We start from the raw sequence: 21894 nt of genomic DNA, 5'->3' as shown, positions 1-21894 counted from the left end.
TCCTTATGACCCTTCTTGTAGATGGGAGTCACCTTGGCAAGCCTCCAGTCCTCTGGGGCTGTATGAATGGTGGAATGCAGCTTGGCAATCAGCACCCTCAGTTGGATCCTATCTGGCCTCCTGGACTTGTGACAGTCCAGGTGGAGTAGTAGGTCTCTATCTATCTCCACTTGAACTGTGAGGGGTTTATTCTGTTCCCCATCCCAGACTTCCAGGTCAAAGAGTACAGTACCTGAGGATAACTGATCTGACTTTTAAAGGCAGATGTAAAGATAGCATTGAGAACCTCAGCCTTTTCCTTATCATAAGTGGTCATGTTCCTTTCCCACTGCATCCAGTAAAGAATAGAGATTCTCTTTAAGCCCTCCTTTTTCTGTTAATATATTTAGAAAAAGGTTTTTTTTATTTTCCTTTACTCAAAGGCCGAGTTGAGTTCAAGCTGGGCTTTTACCTTTCTTATTTTCTCCCTGCATATCCAAACAACTTCTTTGTACTCTCCTTGAGTTGCCTATCTCTTCTTCCACATGAGCTAGATTCTCTTTTTCTCCTGAAGTCTCAGAAAAAGTTCTCTGTTCATCCGCACTGGTTGTCTTCTCCCCAGCTTATTTTAGGGTACAGGGGGACTGCCTGCTCCAGTGCCTCTAAGACTTCCTTCTTGAGGAGCCTTCCTGGACCCCTTTACCCTTCAGGACTGAATCCCGTGGGACCCTCCCTATGAGTGTCCTGAGTAGTTTGAAGCCTGCCCTCTGGAAGTTCAAGGTAGCAGTTTTGTTGCCCCCCCTCCTGACTTAAAAATTGAGAACTCTACCATTTTGTGGTGACTCTGCTCAAGGCAGCTCCCAACCTCCATATCTCTCACCAGTCCTTCTCTGTTTGTGAGTTTATTTCCATGGAAACTACTGCAGATACAAAGACTATAATAACACTATTTGGTAAAGCAAATTCTCAGCTACAAAACACTTTTTTCCAGCAGTTGTCACCACTGGCTATGCATTTTCACCAGCGATGAACAAGAGCTTGCATGCCACACTTGTAAAAATCTGCACCAGAGATCACCGCTGCGCTCTGGTGTTCTCCCACCAAAGAACACACTGCCCATAGCCTCGCTGTACTCACATCCACTGTTTGGTCTCGTAAACTTTCAGCAAGCATCAATGAATGTCAGTGGGTGCCACTGTTTCCACATTGAGGAATTCAGTGACACAGCTTTGGCTCATACACCTTTCCATGTCAGACACCATTCTGTCAGATTGCTCCTCTGCTGCCATCTGTTGCACAGCAACGACATGTCATAGAATATTGATAGGAAGGCTCAAACTCTACTGCTGTATCACCAACATCTGCCTCTGACATCATGAGCCAACAAAATAAAATAGGAGGCACTGCTTTCAGAGCAGCCCTTGTACTTTTTCCTACTGTGTTTAGTTGCAGTCTGAACTGCAAAGTAAGAGAGGAGTGGGTGAAGAAAAAGCAGATGGCAGCTGCCATCTGTAAACCAGAAAAGGACAGCAACAACCAGCTGCTGAGTGAGGTATTGGCAGTAGAATCAGGCTGCAGACCAAGCAGTACGTGCCTGATGTTATGCCTGGGTTATCAGCATTTCAGTATGTTCTTACACTGCCTCTTCTGAAATATTGCATGAAGTATTTATTTACTTTTTTGCTAGGCTTCTTATTTGCCAAGTTATTCTTGTGTTTAATTAACAAAATGTCTGCCAGTTTGTGTTCAGGGAGTTTTTGTGAGTGCCAGTGTCGCCAAGAGTTACCTGGATTGCTGCTCTAATCCACATGTCAGGTGCTGGCTGTCACTCAAGATTAGCTACAGAGTAGCTAGGCTTTCCACTGTGGTTTGTTTAACAGAAATGATGCAGTAGAATAGCTGAAGTTAGTTGGTAGAGTTACTGTATACTAATAAACGGGATGCTGTACAGAGTCAGCAGGATCCAGCAGCTGTCATTCAAAGTAAAACTTTTGATTTTCTTTCTTTTCCCCTGTATGCAAAACCTTCTGTAGCATGTATCCATGTGGAGGCCTCTTCACCTATTTTGAAACTTTTGTTCTTCACTGTTCTCTACCATTCTCCACCGCAGAGCATCCAACCTGACCTGCTCACTTGGGTACTGAAGTAGTGTGAAAGTACACTGAGGAAGGAGGCTGCTGTAATTATGATATAGTTGCAGTGCATCATACAGATCCACATTCTTCACTTGAGGAAGGCATGTTTTTAGTTTTAAGACAACTGTCTTCTGAGGCTGGTTATTGGAAATCCAGGCGCTGGTTAACAGTCCTTCTGAGACCTGTGTTGCAATAACTGCCTTTTGTGCTTTTATACTTAAAAATTCTTGTGACAAATATCGCATCTAGTAAGATTTTACAGAAACAATCACTAATTCCCTCCCTGGGGAGGGGAAATTCATTTCTACAGAACACCCTGACAACAGTGATTACAGTGAGAGCTTTCCTATCTGACTTGAATATTTCAGGCTGAGTAAGGATTATTGAATATTACTCTGTGAAAAACAGCCAGTCAAGGAAGCTTTAATTTCTTTTGATTGAGTGACAGTGCACTTACTGTACTCTAAATTCTCCCTTTCTTTTGACTCCACTTATTTGGTTGTCCTTTTGCTCTAATGTTATTTAATTTACAGAGCATGCTCCAAAAGTGCTTCATATGTAGCGTAACACAAATGTAACACAAAATATTCTTTTACAAGATGAAAACAAAATGTTTTGCCTACAAACCTTTTGGGAAGACTTTTCTACTTGCAGGTATTAAAAGACGTAGTGAAATCACCATAGGCAAAGCATAGACTTCCACTCTGCTAGGCACTCTTGGGTCATTACATGCAAAAATGCAATGGGATCTTGCTTTTCAATTTTATAACAGATACTCCTCCCAAATTGTATGTACTAAAGCTGTTTTCCAAATACCTTTGTTTTCAGCTGTTGTAAATTAGTGCAGGGCTGGATAATGTTTTATACTTTGCTTTTTAAGAGGAGAGGGAATAAAATGGGGGAAATGACTATCTTGGTGTCCTACATGCCTCCAAGATTAATTGGGGCTTTCTGCAGAAAGAGCTGTTAATTTGTGTTGGAAACAACTCACTGCTGAGTAAATGAAGTGTTGAGGCTGATGTCAATCAGCAGTGGGGCCCTTTCTGCTATTTACCTCATGCTGTGCTCTCTGTGACCTGCTTGGGTGAGAGCTACCATGGGCTGGAGCAGGCTCAAGCTGCTCAGGCACTGGTGCTGCAGAGTAGCTCTGTTTTAAAGGGCACTTGGACATGATATGCCCTGGTGTCTTCCGGTGTGACATCTTAATGTCATCTGAAAGAAATATACTTCCCAAAAGCAACGATTGCTCCTGAGCCAATGTTTCTAAGCCAGTGTTTCTAGTCCTGGCTTCTGTGGTAAAGTAGAACACAGGACTGTGGGTCGGTGCTTAGGGTGAAAGCTGTCTTCTCTCTCTCCTCTTCTTTCCTTGGAAAGCCTTTCTCCTTGGATCTGCCTTTGTGCAGCTGGGGCACTACCCCTTTACCTGCATACGTTGCAAGCTGTCACTGACAAACATTTAAGTACTTGAAATCTGATTATTAGAGGAAGAAAATAGATAAGCTTTTCTTTTCTTCCTTTCTTATTTTTTTGCCTCTCTAGATAAACAAAATTTAGATATTGGGGAAACGTAGGAATGTCTCTTTTTTTTTTTTTCTTTTAAAGCTCTACTGTCCCTAACAAATAGATATGTAGAGAGATTATTAATGCCAAGTAGAGTGTTGGAGGAGGTTACAATTGGTAGATTTGATCACAAATGTAGCATAACAAAATATAAACTGTGCATACCGTGATTGTGGATTCAGTTCTTGCTGTGTTAAAAGTCAAGTGCTTTCTTTCTAAGAGTCGGAAAAAAACCAAAACCCTTTACTGCCTGCAGTAGTTAACTCCACGTCTAGGTGAGCACTGAATTTTGTAGTGTTAATATCACAGTGGGTAAGACATCTTGCGGTATCTGCTGAAGCCCACTTATTAAAGGACTTGGACAGTTCAGTTTATGAGCACTTAAAATCTAGGCTCCTTTCCTCTAGTCCTTAAAGACATTTCCAAAGGCCTTATTGGAATGGGAATTGAAAATGAGTATTAAAAAATTGTGAGCAAAAAATGAGACTTAGTCACCTTGAAGACTTTATAGTATTGCTTGGAGTAATTGTAACTGAATAGCCTGATCTTCCGTGAGCTGCAAATGATTTGCTGTAATCCCATCCTTTCTGGGTGTGACTTATGGGTAGTGCAGAGTTTGTCATAAGGGATGCTAGATGTGAAGAATTTTAATTTTAAAATCCTTTCTGGCAAGAAGATGTAGGGTTAGGTTTGTGCAAAGCCACTAAAAAGGCTCAGCCAACTTTCTCCCTGTGGTAATTCTTTGAAGTAACAAATTAATCTCCTGTTCTCAGGCTTAGAGCACTTATGTTTTTTTCTCTTGGTTATGCACTGCAATTACTTATCGCCAGTTATTGCTCTCTGGCTTTGTTTACTGAACTTCATTTTCATGTAGATAATTAGCGGTCTAATTCTTGCTTGAAAAGAAGTGACCATACAGTATCCATTTCAAAGAATGAGAAAACTTCCAAGAACAGGTGTATCTGTAGTACCTGAATCTACCTTGAAGAAATTGGTGGAAAGTTCTAATCAGAATCAGATTCTAAGATTATCTTCTGAATTAATGAATAGGTCTGTATGTCCTGCTGTCACATTCAGTCATTTCTCAGCCTAGTAAAACTTCAAAAATGTTACAATTTTGCATGGGAAGCAGTGATTCCATTTTAAAAAAAATCTTTTCTTGCAGAGTGTGAGGACTTACTGTTGTCTTAGTATGCAAACTGCAGAAAGGGGATCTGAAGCAGGGCACTTAGAAAATAGTTTGAATTCTCCCTCCCCCTAGCTGGGGTTGAGGTGTGTTGGCCAAACCGCAGACAATACTGCAGACAAACAAGGGCTTTAGGCCTGAAGTACCCAGCCTGCTACTCAGCAGAGGGCAGGGCTCTGCAGGGTGAGTGACGTGCGTCTGCGTCTGGCACAGGGAAGAAAGGCACTGCAAAGCAAAAATGTCTACTTGAATTGTTTGTTTGTGCTTCTGCAGGGTTTTGTGCTTCTTTCTCAAAATGGTCATTTACCTAGGCTTACTAGAAGATTGCATCTGCAGTCTTGAAGTAGCGTCTGTTTTCTTGCCATGTAGCTCGCCAGAGTTTCTTGTGCTTGAATTCCCAAAGATCAAAGCTGCGTTTACAAAAAATGGAGAGGCACCGTACTGGACGAGGTCCATGTTCCTGAGGCCAGTTCTTATGCTATTGGCAGTAAATGTCTAGGTTGTTGGGCAGCACTACTGTCAAGTTATTGCACTGCTGAAGCTGTGGTGGCCTGGCACTGGATTCAACTCTGCTGCATTAATTTTGTTGCCAACAATGGATCACAAGTCAGAGAGGGAAGTGTTAAAAATGATGGATTGTAAATTTCATCCAGTATATATAAAGCTAGCACTTTCAAACACTGAAAGAATGCTGAACGCAGCTATACTGGTGCATTTGGCCCATGCCCTATTGGTATCACAAAAACCATAATACACTCAGTTCTTTAGTGTGTGGCTTCTAAAGTCTTAATTATTAATAGTGATTTAGCCTCCAAAGTTATTGGCTTGCTTAGGAGGCTTTGAGGTGTTGCTTTCATTCTTATAGTGGTGCTTTGGGTCTGTGTGCGTGTGTGAAGTCCTTTTAACTTGTGCTAATGAGGCTGCTGTTTAAGGCCAGGCTTTAACTGCAGTGTACTAACTGCCTGAAATAATGTCTTGGAGAGAAAAGAGGTGCCTCTCCTGCTGCTGAATTGAAAAATAATTAACAGTTACGTAGCTATTCAGGCTCTTTTCAAGATGCTAGTAATTGTTGTGTTTGATAGCATGGCTCTACATTCACTGATTTTTTTTTTTATTTTTTTTTTTTTTAATTCAGAGCTCTTTTCTCAGAGCTGCCAAACATACAACTTTGCTAAATGAAGAGATTGTTCCTTTTACAGCATTTTGACTCCAAGGAGGAAGGAGAACTTCTTAGAGAAAGATGCATGTGCACACAAGGTGTGGTTCCTGACCTTTCTCTCAGAAGACTTTTTGGGTGTGTGGTTGCATGTAGGTAGGGAGCTGCTTATAATGTGAGCTGGTAGTGTTTCAAAAGGGTCTGTGATAGTGGATACTGCAGTGTAGTACACATGTAACATTTTATGACGCTACACTAAGAATTTATTTTGGAAAAGGTTTATATTTCCTAAGGAAAAGAGTCTACCTCCTGAACTGTTAAATGAAGGTCTTATGTCTTTCTAGTAATAACACCAGTGAAACAAAATTTTAGCTGCTGGAGCCTGCAATTGTAGGACTTTTTGAAGATCTTCAGGGAGGGAGACTCTGCAACATCTCAAGCATCTGATGAATCTTCTCAAACCGTGTGTGTCATTTGCAAGCCTTGTTCTTGGGTAATGACTTATGAATGACTTATGACTTAGAAGAAAGATGTATTGTTCATCTTCCTGGAATAGGAACTGTGGAGTGCTTCTGTTATCCTTCAGTTGCCAGCCAATTACTCTGCTGTTGTCCTCTTCAGCTATAGTTTGTCTTGCTCAGGTTGTTCTGTGACAATTTTCCAGCTTGGAAAGTGATTAAAGTTTGGAAAAGGCAGAAGGGATCTTTGCATTGTTCTTTTTCGTCTTGTGTCATCACACTTTGCTCTTTTCAGAAAATACTCTTTGGGGTTATGGAGTGATTTAAGATAAGAGTCCTGATGCTGTGATTTAATTGAGCTCACTGGTGTTTTACATGCTAGCTTGCTACTAGTAGAATATCAGGACATCACCCTGTGCATGCAGTTTGTGGACCTGTGTGATGCAGGGAAGTGAGACTTCCTTAAATTTATCCAGAATGAATTCATACAGAGAGAAGAGATGCCCAGACTCCTTTAAAATTAATATCAACAAAAACCCTACTGTTTTTATTCTAGGGAATAGGATAAAAGGAGGACAGAATTCACACAGTGAGTCAAGATCAAAGCCAACAGTCGAAGCCAAAGTACAGTCAAGAAGACTTTACTTTCATTTATTCTCATCCCACAGTGAATATTGACTTCTGCAGAGTAAAAATTAGTTTATGTTCTTACTAGTAATAAGGATGGCACTGGTGAGAAAAAGAGACTGACTTGTTCAGATTCTCTGTTGATACACTCAAGAACTTTGTGAGGATCTACAGTAGAAGCGTATGTCTGGTCAGTAGAGTTTCAGATCCTGCATATTTGGTTGCCCTTTGTTACTAGAAATAAAGAAATCAAAAATATGTATCCATTCATGTTTTGACATGTAAATAATGGAAAAAAATAATACTACATAAACCAGTAAATGTATGCTAGGTAACTGATGGACTAACTTGTTCTGGAGACGTTAAAGACACGAAGGAAATTGTGATACTTTTATTTTCAAAGTTAGTTTTACAGCATAATCATGTGATTATGCTGTAGCCCACAAATATGTGATCCAGACTTGAAGAATGGGGGACCAAGCTCCTAAATACTATGCCAAAATAATTCTATATCAGTGTCTTCTAATTAATGTTAGTAGACTGAAATGCAGAGAAAACACGGACAGATATAATTTTCCACATTTACAATGTTTTTAATATATTATTGCTGGAACATTTTGTACTGCTTTAAAAGGAGATGGTGTGGAAGTCTTTATTAAGACCTGAAAAACACTGCTGTAATAGTGTATTTTTCTCTTAATATTTAAATTTAAGGCCATATTCCTTAGACAATGTTCCATGTAATGAAAGCCCCAGTGAGGGTGAGGTAGTCCAGAGAATATAAACGATGATGAAATCTGCAAAACCAGTTTTGCTTCTGCTGTTGGACAGAACTGAGAGAGTTACACTCTTCTCTCAGGCAGCTTTAATGTTGTTAAGTGCCAACCTGCTTAAGCTATCCATCCTACAATAGGCCACAAAGTGTATGCTTGAATTTTTCAGTAGTTCTCAGGCTTTCAGACATCTGCATCTTTCTTCCAGCCCGCTGTCTCTCTCTGTGTCAAAAAGGGTTCTTGCTGAAGCAGCTTCTTTCTTTTGCATGTGTTATCCCCTAGGCACATGACAGCCATGTAAAAAGTGCAGACCAACGGGCGCATCAGCTCCTGCCAGCCACGTGGATGATTTCCCTTTCCTTTTCTTCATGTCTATATAGTTTTTTATGTGCTGAACCTTCATAAAAGTAAATCTAGAAAGTTCAGCATTGAATTCTTCATAAAAGTAAGCCTAGAAAGTTCAGCATTGAATTAAAATGGTAGCTTGCCCACTAAAGAAATACAGTACTGACATCATATGGAGCCTTTCGTAAGGATGAGATAAAAGCTGATAATGTAAGTTAATGTTTACACTTTAAAGGTTGACCTTTAGCATGTAGGTGCCGAAGACTGTTGGGTGTTTTAAGAGACAGCAGATGTGTAGCAAGGCCTTCCTGCTGGCATGCCAGTTAGGGGTGTGGGCTGTAGTTGGGGGTTGCTTTTCCTTTTCTCCTACTCACCTGGCTGAAGGTAAAGCCTTGTCTGTCCCTGTAGGGCAATCCCCTGCTAATCTGGGGAAATCCGTTTTGTCTCAGTCAGTTGATACAGGAAACAATCTCTTTGCCCAGACCAAGCTCCCTTCCTCTAGGAGGTGATGCAGATGTAGCATTAGGGCAGCCAGCCGCCATCCTCTGCTCGTGCTGTCACAGAGCTGTGGCACCCATCCCTTTTGGCTTGAGGCCTTCTGATACTCAGTGGAGCCCTGGGATGGTGGTGAGCATAAACTGTGGATCAGCCTGATGTTTGACAAGGGACTGAGGGGTCTGTCTTGCATTCTGAGCCCTCTGAACACTTCCTACACAAGCCATGACTTGATTAGCTCTTCCAGCTTCTTACCTGATTTAGAAAAAACAAAAGCTGTTAGCTTTTCCACATATCTGCAGAAAGAGAAAAATAGTAAGGAAGCACATTTAAAAATAATAATTAAGACACTAAATGAGGAAAACATCAATCAAAGCTTGGGACCATACTCTTGTAAAGCTGAATCTGTATAATATTTTAAAAAAACAACCACCATTGTCTTTAGCTGGCTTTTTTGCAGAAACTCTGTTCTAACCTTTTTCCCGTTATGTTTTGTGCATTACACGTGCATTTCAGCTCTGCATGGAAATGGCTTTCAGATGACTAACCTTTTTAACCTCAGCTAAGTCATGTTTATTAAAAATTAACTTCAAAGATGGAAATTCATCTTGCTCCCTCTTTTCAGCCCTGGCTCATTATGAAGATTAGTGCCTAACCCTTCCTTGCAGCAGGGCTGCTCGATCTTCATGGCCTGGTTGTATCTAGGGCAGTCTGCAGCAGTTCTAGCACACTGTGTGGCTATTTTTGGCAGTGTAGCTTTTGTCTGGCAGTGCTAGGGAAGGATGGCATATGCTCAGTACATACGTGCTGTGCATGTGACTGATTTAAGGATGAGTGATGAGGTATGGTTTAAATAAAATATATATAAATACATATCAGTATCAACAAAAAAAGAAAGAAAAAAGCACTCTATGTTCTGTTACAAAACAAATTAATCTGCCTGACTGCATGAAATTTTGTTTTCTTTTTTTATGTAATTGTGTGCTCAGTGGACTGTGCATTAGAGGGTGAATTAGCAAGTTAATTTACCCTATGTGTCTGTAAGAGAATAGCTTTTACATCCTCAGGCCTTGTGATCTTAACTGCAATGTGAATGTATCAGAATACACAAACACAGCTTTTTATTTTTAGAAGTACTGTAGCAAAAGCTTGGTTTAACCTGCTCTCTCCTTTTAATTCTGTTTTACAGTCACTAACAATTGATATATATATATATATATATTTTTTTTTTTTCTTTCTTTTTATTTGGACATGTTCCAAATGAGCTTGTGGTATTTTCTTTTAAATATTTTTGTTTGTTTTCCATCCTTTAATACAGTACCTCAAGGGGACTATTTGCAGAGCAAGTTAACCTGCTCATCACTGGGGCAGGTTGTTTGAATTAATTACAATTAGTCTTCCACATTAATAATCAAAAATAATTGATGTTTACACTCTGTAATTTGAGTTGCAAACTCAAAGCAGAGTGTTTATCAGTCTGCCTCTCTAATATTCCATAAACCCAAGATGCTTCAGGCTCAGAATTTCACAGGAAGGGCTGTACATCCTTATTTCTCATTTCTTTCATGAAGTAGCTGGGTACCCCAGCCGGAACTTGGGCCCAGTTGTATCAGCTGTGGGGCAGAAGGAGAATGCTTGCATCAGAGCAGCAGTAGTGTGAATAAATGAGACGCTAAAGAGAGCTAAGAACAGAAACACTTCGAGGTAAAGGTCTGGATCCAAGCTGTTAGAGATGAGGTGGGATTTGTGCTCCAGAGGCCATCATTGGCTGCAGTTGGTTGGAATGCTCTGGCAAGGACTAGGCACAAAACCCTGTTCTCCAGGCTTATTCGCCAGCTGTAGCCTCAAGGTTGGCTGAAGTGGCAGGACAGAGCCGTAACTTCTGGGGTTTTGCTGAAGTCATATTCAAAACTGTTAGCTTTTAAAATATTTTTTCCCCCAGAATGAAGAAATATATCCATTATTTACGAGTTGCTAGTAACTGATTTGTTATAATATTGAGCAAAGCAACTGCTTGTTGAAAAGGCTCATTGGTTATCAAGACAGTAGAAGCATGTCAAAAATTAATTATGCTTACACTAGTACTAAATTACATAATGTTGCAATACTAAAATCTTATGTACATGTGCAAAAATCCTTCACTCAAACAAGACTCCGTCTCTATTTTCTCTATCTTGAAATACATCTTTTATTTTTTAGTGCTGCTGTGAAACTGTCTTTGCTCCAAAGACTGAAATTGCAAGGGCTATTTTAAATGACTGAGGGACCGTGCAGGGCGAACATGGAAGATCTGCTGCCCTACTTCCCTTGGAGGCAGGCTGGAACTGGCTGCCCAAGGCCTCCCTGCAAACTGGGTGCCTTGCAGTAGGAAGTGGGGCAGTGTGGTAGACAGCTGCCAGCACCAATAACCGGTGCCTTGAGCAGCTTAGCATAGGCTAAGCCCAAATCTATTGACGCAGAGTGCAGGGAAGGGCTCGGCAGACTTCTCCCCCTCCCTGCTCCTGTATATAATCTCATGATGCTGTGGATGTGACAGAACTCCATTTTGGTTAGATGTTGGGCCAGAAACAGAGAGAGTGGGTCAGATTTGACCTCTGAAGTCTATTTTAATGGTATCTGTTTTTACACTTCCTGAAGCTGCACCTTTTCTTCATTGTCTCCTCCTTCTTCCTCCTGTCTTGCATAAATTCCTGAAGAAAATTTTCTTGAAGAAATTGCCTGAATTTCTTTAATGTAGGATGGGAGACCGAGTGAAGTTGTGCTTGTGAGGTGATATGGATCATGCTATGGACTCGCAGTAGATGTCTGCAGTGCAAATGAATGTACAATACTGAATATGATGGATGAAATGGGTAAGCGGCTCACGCTTTGTATTTCCAGAAATAATTTTTTTTAAATGGCTTCCTGACTAGAAACTGGAAAGCATTTTTACGTCTAGCCAGGGGATGTATGTAGTCTTTTTCCCCATTTGCTTTTGTTTCCTGATTAACTGCAAAGAGCTTAACATGATGTGAGGGTTTGGGGAAGGGTAACCAGAGTACGCTGATCTTTTGACTTTGATTTTCTAGGATGCGTTTCCAAGTGGAAGGCTTTATGCAGCTATTGATAACTGAGCAGCCAAGTTATTTTGGCATGTTTTGTCGCACAAAAAGGACTCTGTTTTGTTGATATGTCACTATTCTGTTTCAAAAGCACGAGAAATTTGAATGGGTTACCATCTTCCGATTTTCTGCATAATTCTTTACTGACTGTTTCGCTCTAAGTAGCCATACTATTTGTATGCATTGTAGCTATATACTTGCTAACAACATCATTCAGTCAGTTTAATTAATTTTAACTTTGAATTTACAAGGCTAAAATGAGATGCTGAGGATGGCATTATGCGGAACAGGAAGGGACCTGTCTATCTGTAATGAAATCTTTTATATAAGCTAAGAACTGGTTGCGAAAACAGCTGCTACTTTTGGGTCTGGGATGTTGTGTTGTAGCAACTTCGGTGTGAGAATGTTTCCTTTTCTTCTGCTGCCCTAGGCAAGACAACTGGAGAAGGATGTTTTGCTGTGAGAAAGCTCTGTGTGAGGATGTATTCGCCAAGGGGAATTAGCAGAGGTTTTTGTAACTCTTAATCTTTTTAGTTATTCAAGTTCGTACATGCAGAGCATGAAAGCAAGAGTATTGTGTTTTGTTTTTCCTATTATTTCTACTTAGTTTATTTTTTGGTGACTAAGCTAAACAACAAAAAAAAATTAAATAATAATAAAATTGCTGTTTTGGATGTGGATGCTTTTTTGCTTTCTCGTTTGGTTTTCCTGTTTTTCTCTTCAGTGGTTGCCTGGTGCATTTACTCTGTAAGTTTACAGGCATGGCTGTGGGTTACGCCATCTAGCTGTCCTTTTTGTTTCCTGTCAGCTACCTTTGAATCATAGAAGTAATAAAAGAAAATGCATTTGATTCTTTTTTTTTTTTTTCCTTTTTATTTTTGCTACGGAAAGTGCTACTTAACATACCTAAAAGTAGCCTGATGTTTAATGCTGGCTTGGCGCTGTCATGTGTTCTCTGTGCAGTGCCTGATGCTAATCCATATTTCCCTTTGTGGAGTTGACAGCTCGCAGTCCTTGCACAGAGATGTAGCTTTTCCCTTCCTTCTGTATCCCAGGTGACAGCAGCAGCAGTGATTTTTTTGTGTGTGTTTGGTTTGTTTTTATGTGTTGGGTTGATGGTTTGGTTTTTGTGGTTGTTTTTTTGTTGGTTTTTTTTTTTTTGGTCCTTGGTGTCTGGCACATAGGGCTCTGGAAGTTATGTGCAGGGGTGGAAGCCAGCCTATATCCTGGAAATGGAGGGGTCAGATTGCTGGGTGCTTGCACATTAGACGGTCCAATTCCAGATAGTGCAGCCCCAGCACATGTTGCATGAATGGTGATAATATTGTCATTCGACCTGATGTCTGCCACTGTCTTTAGTTTAAATTGTGGCTTCATATCAGGCTTATCTGGAAAGTGGACTGAGTGGAAAGCTCTTTAATAATCTTCAAATCAAGTTATGATATTGAATTATGTCTTTTGTATATATATTTATTATTGATGCATTTGATTAAGTGAAACTTAGCATTCCTGGAAATAAAGAAGTGCTGGCATTGATAACTCATTATTGTACACACACACTTGGCTCCAGTGATTGCAAGAATCTCTCCTCTTTTTATTCCTGAGCGTAATTTGCAGACTTTTCCTCATGGGAGTTGTGGATTTAGGCAGAAACACAGAGGAATGCTGAGCTGTGGAAGAGCTGGGAGGTGAACGAACTGTGGAAATAAGCTGAGACCATCCATTGTACCTCAATTCCTGACAAAAGTGGGATGTTCAGATGTGAAAAGCTGGTGTTTAATATGTTGTATCACTGATGTCTTTGGAAAATGAGTCGTCTGAGCTACTAATACTGCTGAAAAAGCAGTGGAATTCTGCAGCAACAAGATAATGGTGCAAAGTACAAAATGTAAGTCTGAAGTTATAAAAAAGAATTGTTAAAGAATGCAGAGATAGCATTTGGTTATAAGGCTTTGATGAAAGAATTGATAAAAAATAAGGCAAGCCTCTAGGCTGCTAGAACTCACGTAGATATAATTCCATTAGTTGGTTATTTTTCAGAATAAACTGGAACATAATCATCAAATTACCAAATTAAACAGGAAATTCTGGGGAGGTAGGGACTACTTGTAAGCCATGCTATAAAAACAGAACTGCTACTGTTTTCAAAATGCATATACAGTGACAAAAATTTGTTAGAAGGAAATAAAAACAGAGGACAAGGTTGTGCAAAATGGTGCAAGAAGGTGGGGAGAAAAAAAGACACAAAACCATGGAGTAGCTTTTGCTTAGGAGATACAGTCATGGGCACATTTCTGTGAGTTTCTCCTCCTTCCCTCCTTTCATCCCCTTGCGAAGTTGCAAAGCACATCTGTATAAAGAGGGGCAGCTGAAGGTGCTGCTCATTAAATAATAGGTTTGGCTCTTTATTACTCCTTTCCAAAATGAGGAACTTTGTAGTGAAAGATAGCTTTATTTGTACCATTCTTGGGTGAGGTTAGGGCAGTGTGAATTGTTATGATAAGAAGCCCATCCTGCATCCCAAACAGCAGAACAAGTTACTGGATCAAATGTGAACAATAAAGCTGCTTCTGTCTGTCTTTCCTACAAAAAGGTGTACAGATTTCTTGGCCAAAAAGCAAAGTAAATTAAATAAAGTAAAAGCCTGTAGATCAAGTAGTTACAGAACTGTCGTTTTTTCTGTCTATAAAGATAGAAGAATCTTTTTTCTCAAGTATGCAGAGCAAGTTCTATACAGAATTTTACAAATTTCTATACAGAAAAAGCAGATGTTTCAATACTTGTAGAAAAGGAACCAAAATTAGTCCTTCTGTGTGTCATTTTGTTGGTGTTGTAGTTTCTTGGTTTCTTTTTCTTCACTAAACAACAGAAGATTAGAGATACTCATGTTGCCCAGCAGCAGAGCATCTTAGGAAAAAGATGCTCATCTCATTCAGGTGAATGATGATGTGGCTTGTTCTTTGGAAGTGTGCAGCAACTGCATGCAGCAAAAAGAGATTTCTAGGTTTGGTAACAAATGTTCTCCAGAAAACTTCAACATTAAGTTTCCCGAGGGAGTTGTGGGTAAAACAGTAATGGAACTCCAGTCTTTTAGATTGTACTATTTTGGAAATTACGATCATATTCTTAAAGGAAAGCCTGAGGATAGCTGAGACTTAATTACTGACTATATATGCTTGCTTTAGTCAAGGAAAACAAAGAAGTTGTTTATAAATGACTGCTACTTATATGTATGATCTAGTTTTAGAATATTATGTTTTGAGGTTTTTAAGATATCATAGGGCATTGATAGGAACAGCAGATTTATAGGGTCATGTAGCTTTGACTTGCAAGCTTAGGTGGTATTTTTAACACAAGGTAGCTGGAAAAGCATTTAAAACCACTGTCTGCTATTTTTGACATGTCTAGCACTTTAAAAAAACCCATATAATCCTCTTGAAACAGATGGCTACAGTGAGTTAAAATCCCATGCTGGGATTTGGGCTTTTACCTGATGTTGAAACCAATGTCGTGACACAGGGACGCATCACTGACTTTGGAGGTGAAAACCTGTTTCAGACTCGTACTTAAAAAAAAAAGAGGTTGCAAAAGCACAAAGCACAGTGGCTTGTGCAACAGTTTGCTTTCCTGAGCTTAAAAAAAGCCTGCAGTGTTTACCAGTGGGAACTGTGGAGTCCCTCTGGATTTAGTCTGTTATTTTTATTTCTCGTAATTTGTGCAATCAATATCTGGGCTACACTGGAATATGGAAATCAGTGTTAACTAGCTGCCTCTAAACTTCTATGATGCGAGGGAGAAAAAACAAGAAGCGGAAGTCTTTCTTTAACTTCAAATCCTGTAATCGCTTGAGCTGCCTAAGTGAATGCAGGATTCGACCTGAAGTTTTTGGTTTAAGTAAGTGTAAGGACAACTCAGGCTGATTTTTTTGGGACAGGGCTGAGATGAGGAGGGAGGTGTTGGCAGTGGTTTCACACAGAACTAAAGCATGCTTAAGACAAAAAGTCCAGCTGTCCTTCAGCTATCCAGAGGGCCACCATAGTGTTTCTAGAGATGGTGACAAAGCGTTGGTGTTCTTGTCCAGATAACTGGAAATAATTTAATATGGTTGGTGATTAATAACGAAAAGGCATAGTAGTTCAGTGCACTTGTTTCCTGCATTTCCTTAGTGGTGAAAGGAGGCAAACGAATGGGACACTGAAGTGTTGACACACACTTTGCTCTTTATGGTTCAGTTGTTCGGTAGCTCAAATTTATCCCAGGTGGATTCCGACAGTTAACCAGAGAGTAATCTGACCCTTCTAAATGCAAACGTAGCTGCCTTTCCCCATCCTAACATGCAATGCATTTGAATTTCACAAATATAACCACCTGTTCTGACTCTTCTACCATCTATTTATGAAATATAAACATTTCAGAGGAACCTGTTCTGTCCAGCAGTCCCAGCAGGGCTCAGCCCAGGCAGCCTCGCTGGCTCCCACACCCTCCTGATCACTGCCACCCGCTGAGATGCTCACTGCTTGCTCCTATCTTCTCGCCCTGTTTTCATGCAAAATGCAGCACTCAAGGGGCTTCAAGTTATGTGGGTGATGACAGGTAGAGAAATTTCAAGTAATTTGGTGGCAGGTGAAGAAAGAACCTAAATGCAGGATGGTAAATCTTTTTTTTTTTTTTTTGGGGGGGGGGACACATAAAATTTTAACACAATGCATGCGTTCCAAACTTTCTTATACTTCCCTTGTTAGCATCACACAGTGAATATCCTCCCTAGCAAGTGAAGGACATAACATATGCTGAAATATGGGAGTTCTGCAAGAGATGTCAGTTTTTTTGTGGAAAGCAGAAGAAACTAATAGCTCCCAATATCTAAAGCTCTTACAGCAAAGCCTGCTTTAGTTTTCTGAAGTTTATTGTTCTAATACCTGCAAATAGCACTTGGGAAAGACAGCAAGCATATATGTAACTAGCTTGTTGATGACACAGTAAACTTTGTTGTCTTGATGAGACCTATGTGATGGTATGTCTAGGTATGCTGGGAATGTTTCTGCTTTCTGGTTAAAACTTAGGATAACTCTGGGCAATTCACGTGAGGGCACATATGGGGTGTGAGCTGATCTTGAGGATGCACTGATTTGGGAAGCTGAATCTCTCTGGACTTCAGTGACAGGTTGCTGTTAGGCACGTTGGCACATGCTAGATTTAATCTCAAAAAAACTGGTGATGTGACACAATGTTTTTCACTCCACACTTTGCTCATTTTACCAAGAGAGAGCACTGCAGTTTGATGACCTTCCCCTTTCTCCATTTTGTAATGCAGTTTCAGCTGGCGGATACATCAGGCTGCAGAGCAAGCACAGAGTGCATTCAGAGGACAGATTTGGAGTAGTCAATTATTACCTTTATCTAATTAATCATACATCTTTCCTTCAGCCACACCAAATACAAATACAGCTGTTGAATCTACAGACTCAATAGTCTGAGTGCATCCGTGAAGAATGGTATGAATAATACTGCAGCAGGCTTCAAAATGATATACCTGAACATGACCTATTAACAAGGGTGATGCTCCAGGTCATCACTTTCTGCAGCTTTCATGCAGTTGCCAAGAGAGACCTTGTCCCATGGAGCTTTGCAGCCAGAGTCATTGAGCCCTTTGCTTAATGAAGGTGTGCCTCGGGGACCCCGGGGCTTGTGAACTTGCACACACGAATATGACCTTGTTCAGTTTGTCAGCGAGGAGTGGGTGGTGTGCCTATGACTTGTGAAGCTGTTCATCTGTCCTGAAAATAAACATGTCATGTATTTTGTCAAGCCATAACATACATGCATTTGTAATAATGGAAGAACCTGCAAAATAGCACAAGGCAGAGAAGAGGTGGTTATGTTTATCATGATATTTCCTCACTGCTCCAGCCTTGCAGCTTGCTGACACAGTGGCCACAGGAGCCTTGAGAGGCTCCGTGGTGTAGAGGGTATCAACTCCTGCCCTCTTTTTTGTTGTTCCTGTCTCCAGGGCATGTAGAAGAATGTGGAAGAGGTAAGGAAAGGAAACAGCAGTGGGAGATCTAACCCTCACTTTTCCCTTTCTGAGCTCTGCTTTAGCTTGCTTTTTACATAGAAATGCTCTCCCTCACTACGTGGTGATTGAAATTCGTATGCTAATGAAGAGGGGCTATGTGATTTCCTTCTCCAGCTCTCTTAATTATTAATTACATTGTTTAATCTGCACAGCTCTGCGTGCCTTGTTACAGTCTCTAAAATAAGTGATTTAAGAATTTGATAATTATCCACCTTGGAAAATCTCATTTGTATAACTGCATTGCTAGATTCGGAGCTCTCCTACTCGCTCTCTAGTTTTATGGAAAGACAGAACAGGATATTACTGGTGGCAAATCTAGGAATGGATTCTAGCTTTTGGGAGTCTTTAGAGACTGCTGAAGCTGAAATCTCTTCACAATAAATTTTCTCTACCATTTGGGAACAAGGGGGACCATTTGGAGATAGGAGAACAAAATATTTGTCCATTGGTTGCAAACTAATTCTTTTTTATTTAACACATTGCTGCCTTACTCTGTTCCTATGGGGAACATGTCAGCTAGTTGACAACGGCAGAATGTGAAGAACTTCCTGCAAATCTCTCATTAAAACTATTGGTACTACTCTTGCCAATGTTTCAGTACTAAAAAAGAAAGCCCTCAGCAATAATGAGAGCTTCAGTTGTCCTGTAGCAAAATCATATTGTAGAAAGCATAGAAGTCTGTATTTTTTAAATGAGGTGGTTGCTACAGTTTGTTACATCTCTGGCCTTAACCCCTGCTCTGTGCCAGCATTTGGAAATTAATGGAAGATGAATTTGGTGTCTTTTCTCTGCAAACTGAGCTAAAGGTTCAGTCTGCTGTTGCAGATGGTTTTATGAAGACCAGAAAAATCACCCAAAACAAACAGGCTCTCAGCCACAGATGAAAGAGCTGCCAAATGTTATGTAAAAGCAGAGAAATCCTTAGAAATCTGCACTAAGACGTCTACATTTTTAATACACTGTTAAGCACTTAGCCTTGGGGAGGGGAGGCCCTCATAAGGCTTTCTCCATCTTTTCAGTCAGTTCTGTTCAGCAACTGTTTCTCAACCAGTCCATTTAAGCCTGAGTGCACGTATTGAAAGATCTTGGCTTGTGTGTGGTTCATTGAACAAGGTGGCTGCCTAAAATCAAGAGTGTTTCAGTATTGTGCTTCTTGTCACCCCTTGCTTTTGCCCCAGCTGACCTTTTTGCTCTGCAGAAGAGAACACACACAGTGTTTAGTCAGCCCACACTTATTACTTCAGGTCACTTGCATGGTTCACACAGAAGTGGGGAGAGAAGCATAAATGCAAATATTTTCAACCATCTGCTCAAAAGGGTAGGATGGAGCACAATAGCCTGGGATGTCTGCTGTGTTGCAGTAAGTTTTGGTGGGCTGTTCAGTGTTGGTGGCAGTGCAGAAATGCAGCTGGCTTGTTGGCTGCTTGCTAGCCTTAGCCTTTGCTGGGAAAGGGGCTGTCATGTCTTTGTGGTTGGATTACGGGCATCTGTAGGTAGGAGCAGACCATCTTAGATCCTTCGTCTTATTGTATCCAGAATGTTTTTATGATAGCAACCACTTGTAGCTCGTAATCAGTGGAATGCAGTGAGCTCACCAACAGTGCAAAATAAAAAAAATACGGATACTTTGAAATACAGATACTTTTGAAAGTAGTTTACAAATAAATGTGAAAAAGGAATATGTTATACTGTAGTTAATTATTTGGCTTGTCCTTCGTGTGTTTAGACAACTAAACTCTCATAAGACTTATATAAGCTTTTATATAATGTGCTTTTTCTGGGAAAAAAATGGTGACTGTGCCTAACTTGACCTTGAATGTTTGTCATATATTCAAGACTTACTGGATGATGCTACTCAAATTCAATAGGCAATTTGTTTATATTTAACTGCTGTAGTTTGTTCTGGTTTGTGGCTAATGAGCCCAGAGGAGGCTATAGTCTTACCTGTCTGTCTGCCCTTGTGACTTTACTTCCTTGTTTCACTGGTCTAGTGTAAGGTAAGAGTTTGTTCTGTAGCAGTTACAGACTCCCTGTGCAGTTCAGCTCCAGGTCTGGTAGATAGTTCTTTGAGCCATGCATAATGATCTCCTGGCTTCAAGTAGGGACACGGATTTAAGTGTATGTGTTGGAGGGGCTGCTTGCTGGGTAGGAGATTTGATTGCTGCTGCTATTAAGAGAACTTATTGAATATATGAAAATAGATAAGTTATTTAACTTTTTATTGAATGCATCTTATAGCCCAACTTGCTATAACACTGTGATGAATGGACTATTTGCAGTACAGTGCCCTTCTCTTAGGTTTCTTATGTTCCCTTACTCATTGCAATATCTAATCACAGATTAGATGTTGAGGAAGATGAACAGTTTCCAAAGCCAGTCATTGTGTTTATTAGCTCTTGACCAAATAATAATATCTTTAAAAGATTTTCTTGGAACATCCATGGAGGATTATTGTTCCACCACTGATTTGCTGAGAGTGTCAGAAAAACTAACATTCTTCAGATATAATGATAATTCTTTCAAGGGGAACATCATGTAACTGCTAGAATGTTTTGAATGTTTACTGTATTACCAAAGTTATCTTCTCATACAAATACAATTTTTTGCATGTCTACTTCAGCATTACTAACTGAATTACTTCTAGTCATGGGTCCGACAAGCAGTTTGTCATGTTCTTTATGTCATGAACTTTAATACTTTCAAGGTGGTATGATACTATTTTGCCAAATATGTGACTTTATTCTAATATAAAGGTGGAGAAAAATGAAATTATACATATCCTGTAAATGAAAGAAATTGCACAAATCAAGCTGTAATTCATAGAATCATAGAATCATAGAATTCTATGATTCTATATCCTGTAAATGAAAGAAATTGCACAAATCAAGCTGTAATTCTACCAAAATTAAAATCTCTTTGTTAATTTCTGGGAACATTATCTATTGAAAATAATGTGGGAGACTTATACTCAGGAAATGTCTGAAAATTATTTCTCAACTCAGGATCGAATCTCACTGCTTTGAGGCTTAGATTCATCAAAATAAAATCAAGCACACACAGAGCTTTTGTATAGGATGCAAACTTGTCTGTTTTTCCTCTACAAACTCAAATTAATGAATATTATTTATTAGTTACTTTCTTCTCTTGATGTGGTAGTAGGAGGCTGCGCTGTTACAGCTAAACTTAGACTGCTCCTGGTTTACAGATGGTTAGGAGGAGATGACAGCTAGGACTATCTACTGCTAATTATACAGGTATGAGTATCAGTTCACTGTGACATTAATTACAATTAATTACTTGTAGTTTGAAGAGGCGTAGGCTTGAGATTTTTTTTCTTAGTCCCTGTAGGAATTTCTAAAAATAAAGGGGTAGCTGAGCCCCATCTCTGTGACTGCACATGGGCACTGATGCAGCCCTATGATCTGAAATCAGGTGCCATTGTTCAAGGCACTGTGGAAGTGCCAAGCAAAGATCTCTGTCCTTGAAGATCTGACAGTTTAAAGCCGTCAGAATGTTCAGGAGTTGCCAAAGGATTGTGTTTCTCTTGATAAATAATATAAAAAAACCCAGTCTGCTAGAGAGCCAGGGTGGCCAGAACACTTTATATTCTTTGCAGGCAGCATAATTTCAGTCCAAAATAGTCTGTATTATATGAGAGCCCAGAAAAGGGTTGTAGTTTAGCAAGGAGGGCCAGCACTTTGTCCTGTTTTGATAGCTACAAACAGTTCCTCAAGCATTTGTTTCCTGTGACCTTGCTGAACATCACAAGCTCGTGTTTAATGTTAGCATTTTATTATAGCTTTGCAGTGATGTAAGACCAAGAATCAATGGGCTCTGCATATTTATTATTTTATTATTTCACACTTTTTTTTTTTTCCTGCTTGCTTGATATACTATTTCCCAGTTCCTTCTTAATGTATTCCAAAACAAAGGAATTTTAAGGGAATGAGAACAGATTTCCTACTGGTCTGTTGTGATCAAGGCTGGTGAAGCCCAGCGCAGG

The 21894-nt window shown here is 39.9% G+C and overlaps 1 protein-coding gene across 7 annotated transcripts in view; it reads left to right on the top strand.

Moving 5' to 3' along the window:
• Nucleotides 1–21894, top strand: part of MAP7 (microtubule associated protein 7) — a 104767-nt gene that overhangs the window by 19826 nt on the left and 63047 nt on the right. The window contains exon 1 of one of the 7 annotated variants that reach the window (XM_042888780.1): nucleotides 11539–11566. The exons of the other annotated variants lie outside the window; for them this stretch is intronic. Within the exon in view, the coding sequence (XP_042744714.1) occupies nucleotides 11551–11566 (16 nt within the window). The 5' untranslated portion in view covers nucleotides 11539–11550. Of the gene's footprint in view, nucleotides 1–11538; nucleotides 11567–21894 lie in introns of those variants that run through there. 7 annotated transcript variants of the gene reach the window in all.

The sequence above is a fragment of the Lagopus leucura genome, unplaced genomic scaffold (genome assembly GCF_019238085.1).
Source record: "Lagopus leucura isolate 7727_CA_CO unplaced genomic scaffold, USGS_WTPT01 Super-Scaffold_73, whole genome shotgun sequence".
Lineage (NCBI taxonomy): Eukaryota > Metazoa > Chordata > Aves > Galliformes > Phasianidae > Lagopus > Lagopus leucura.
This window is presented reverse-complemented; position numbering and strand designations above follow the sequence as displayed.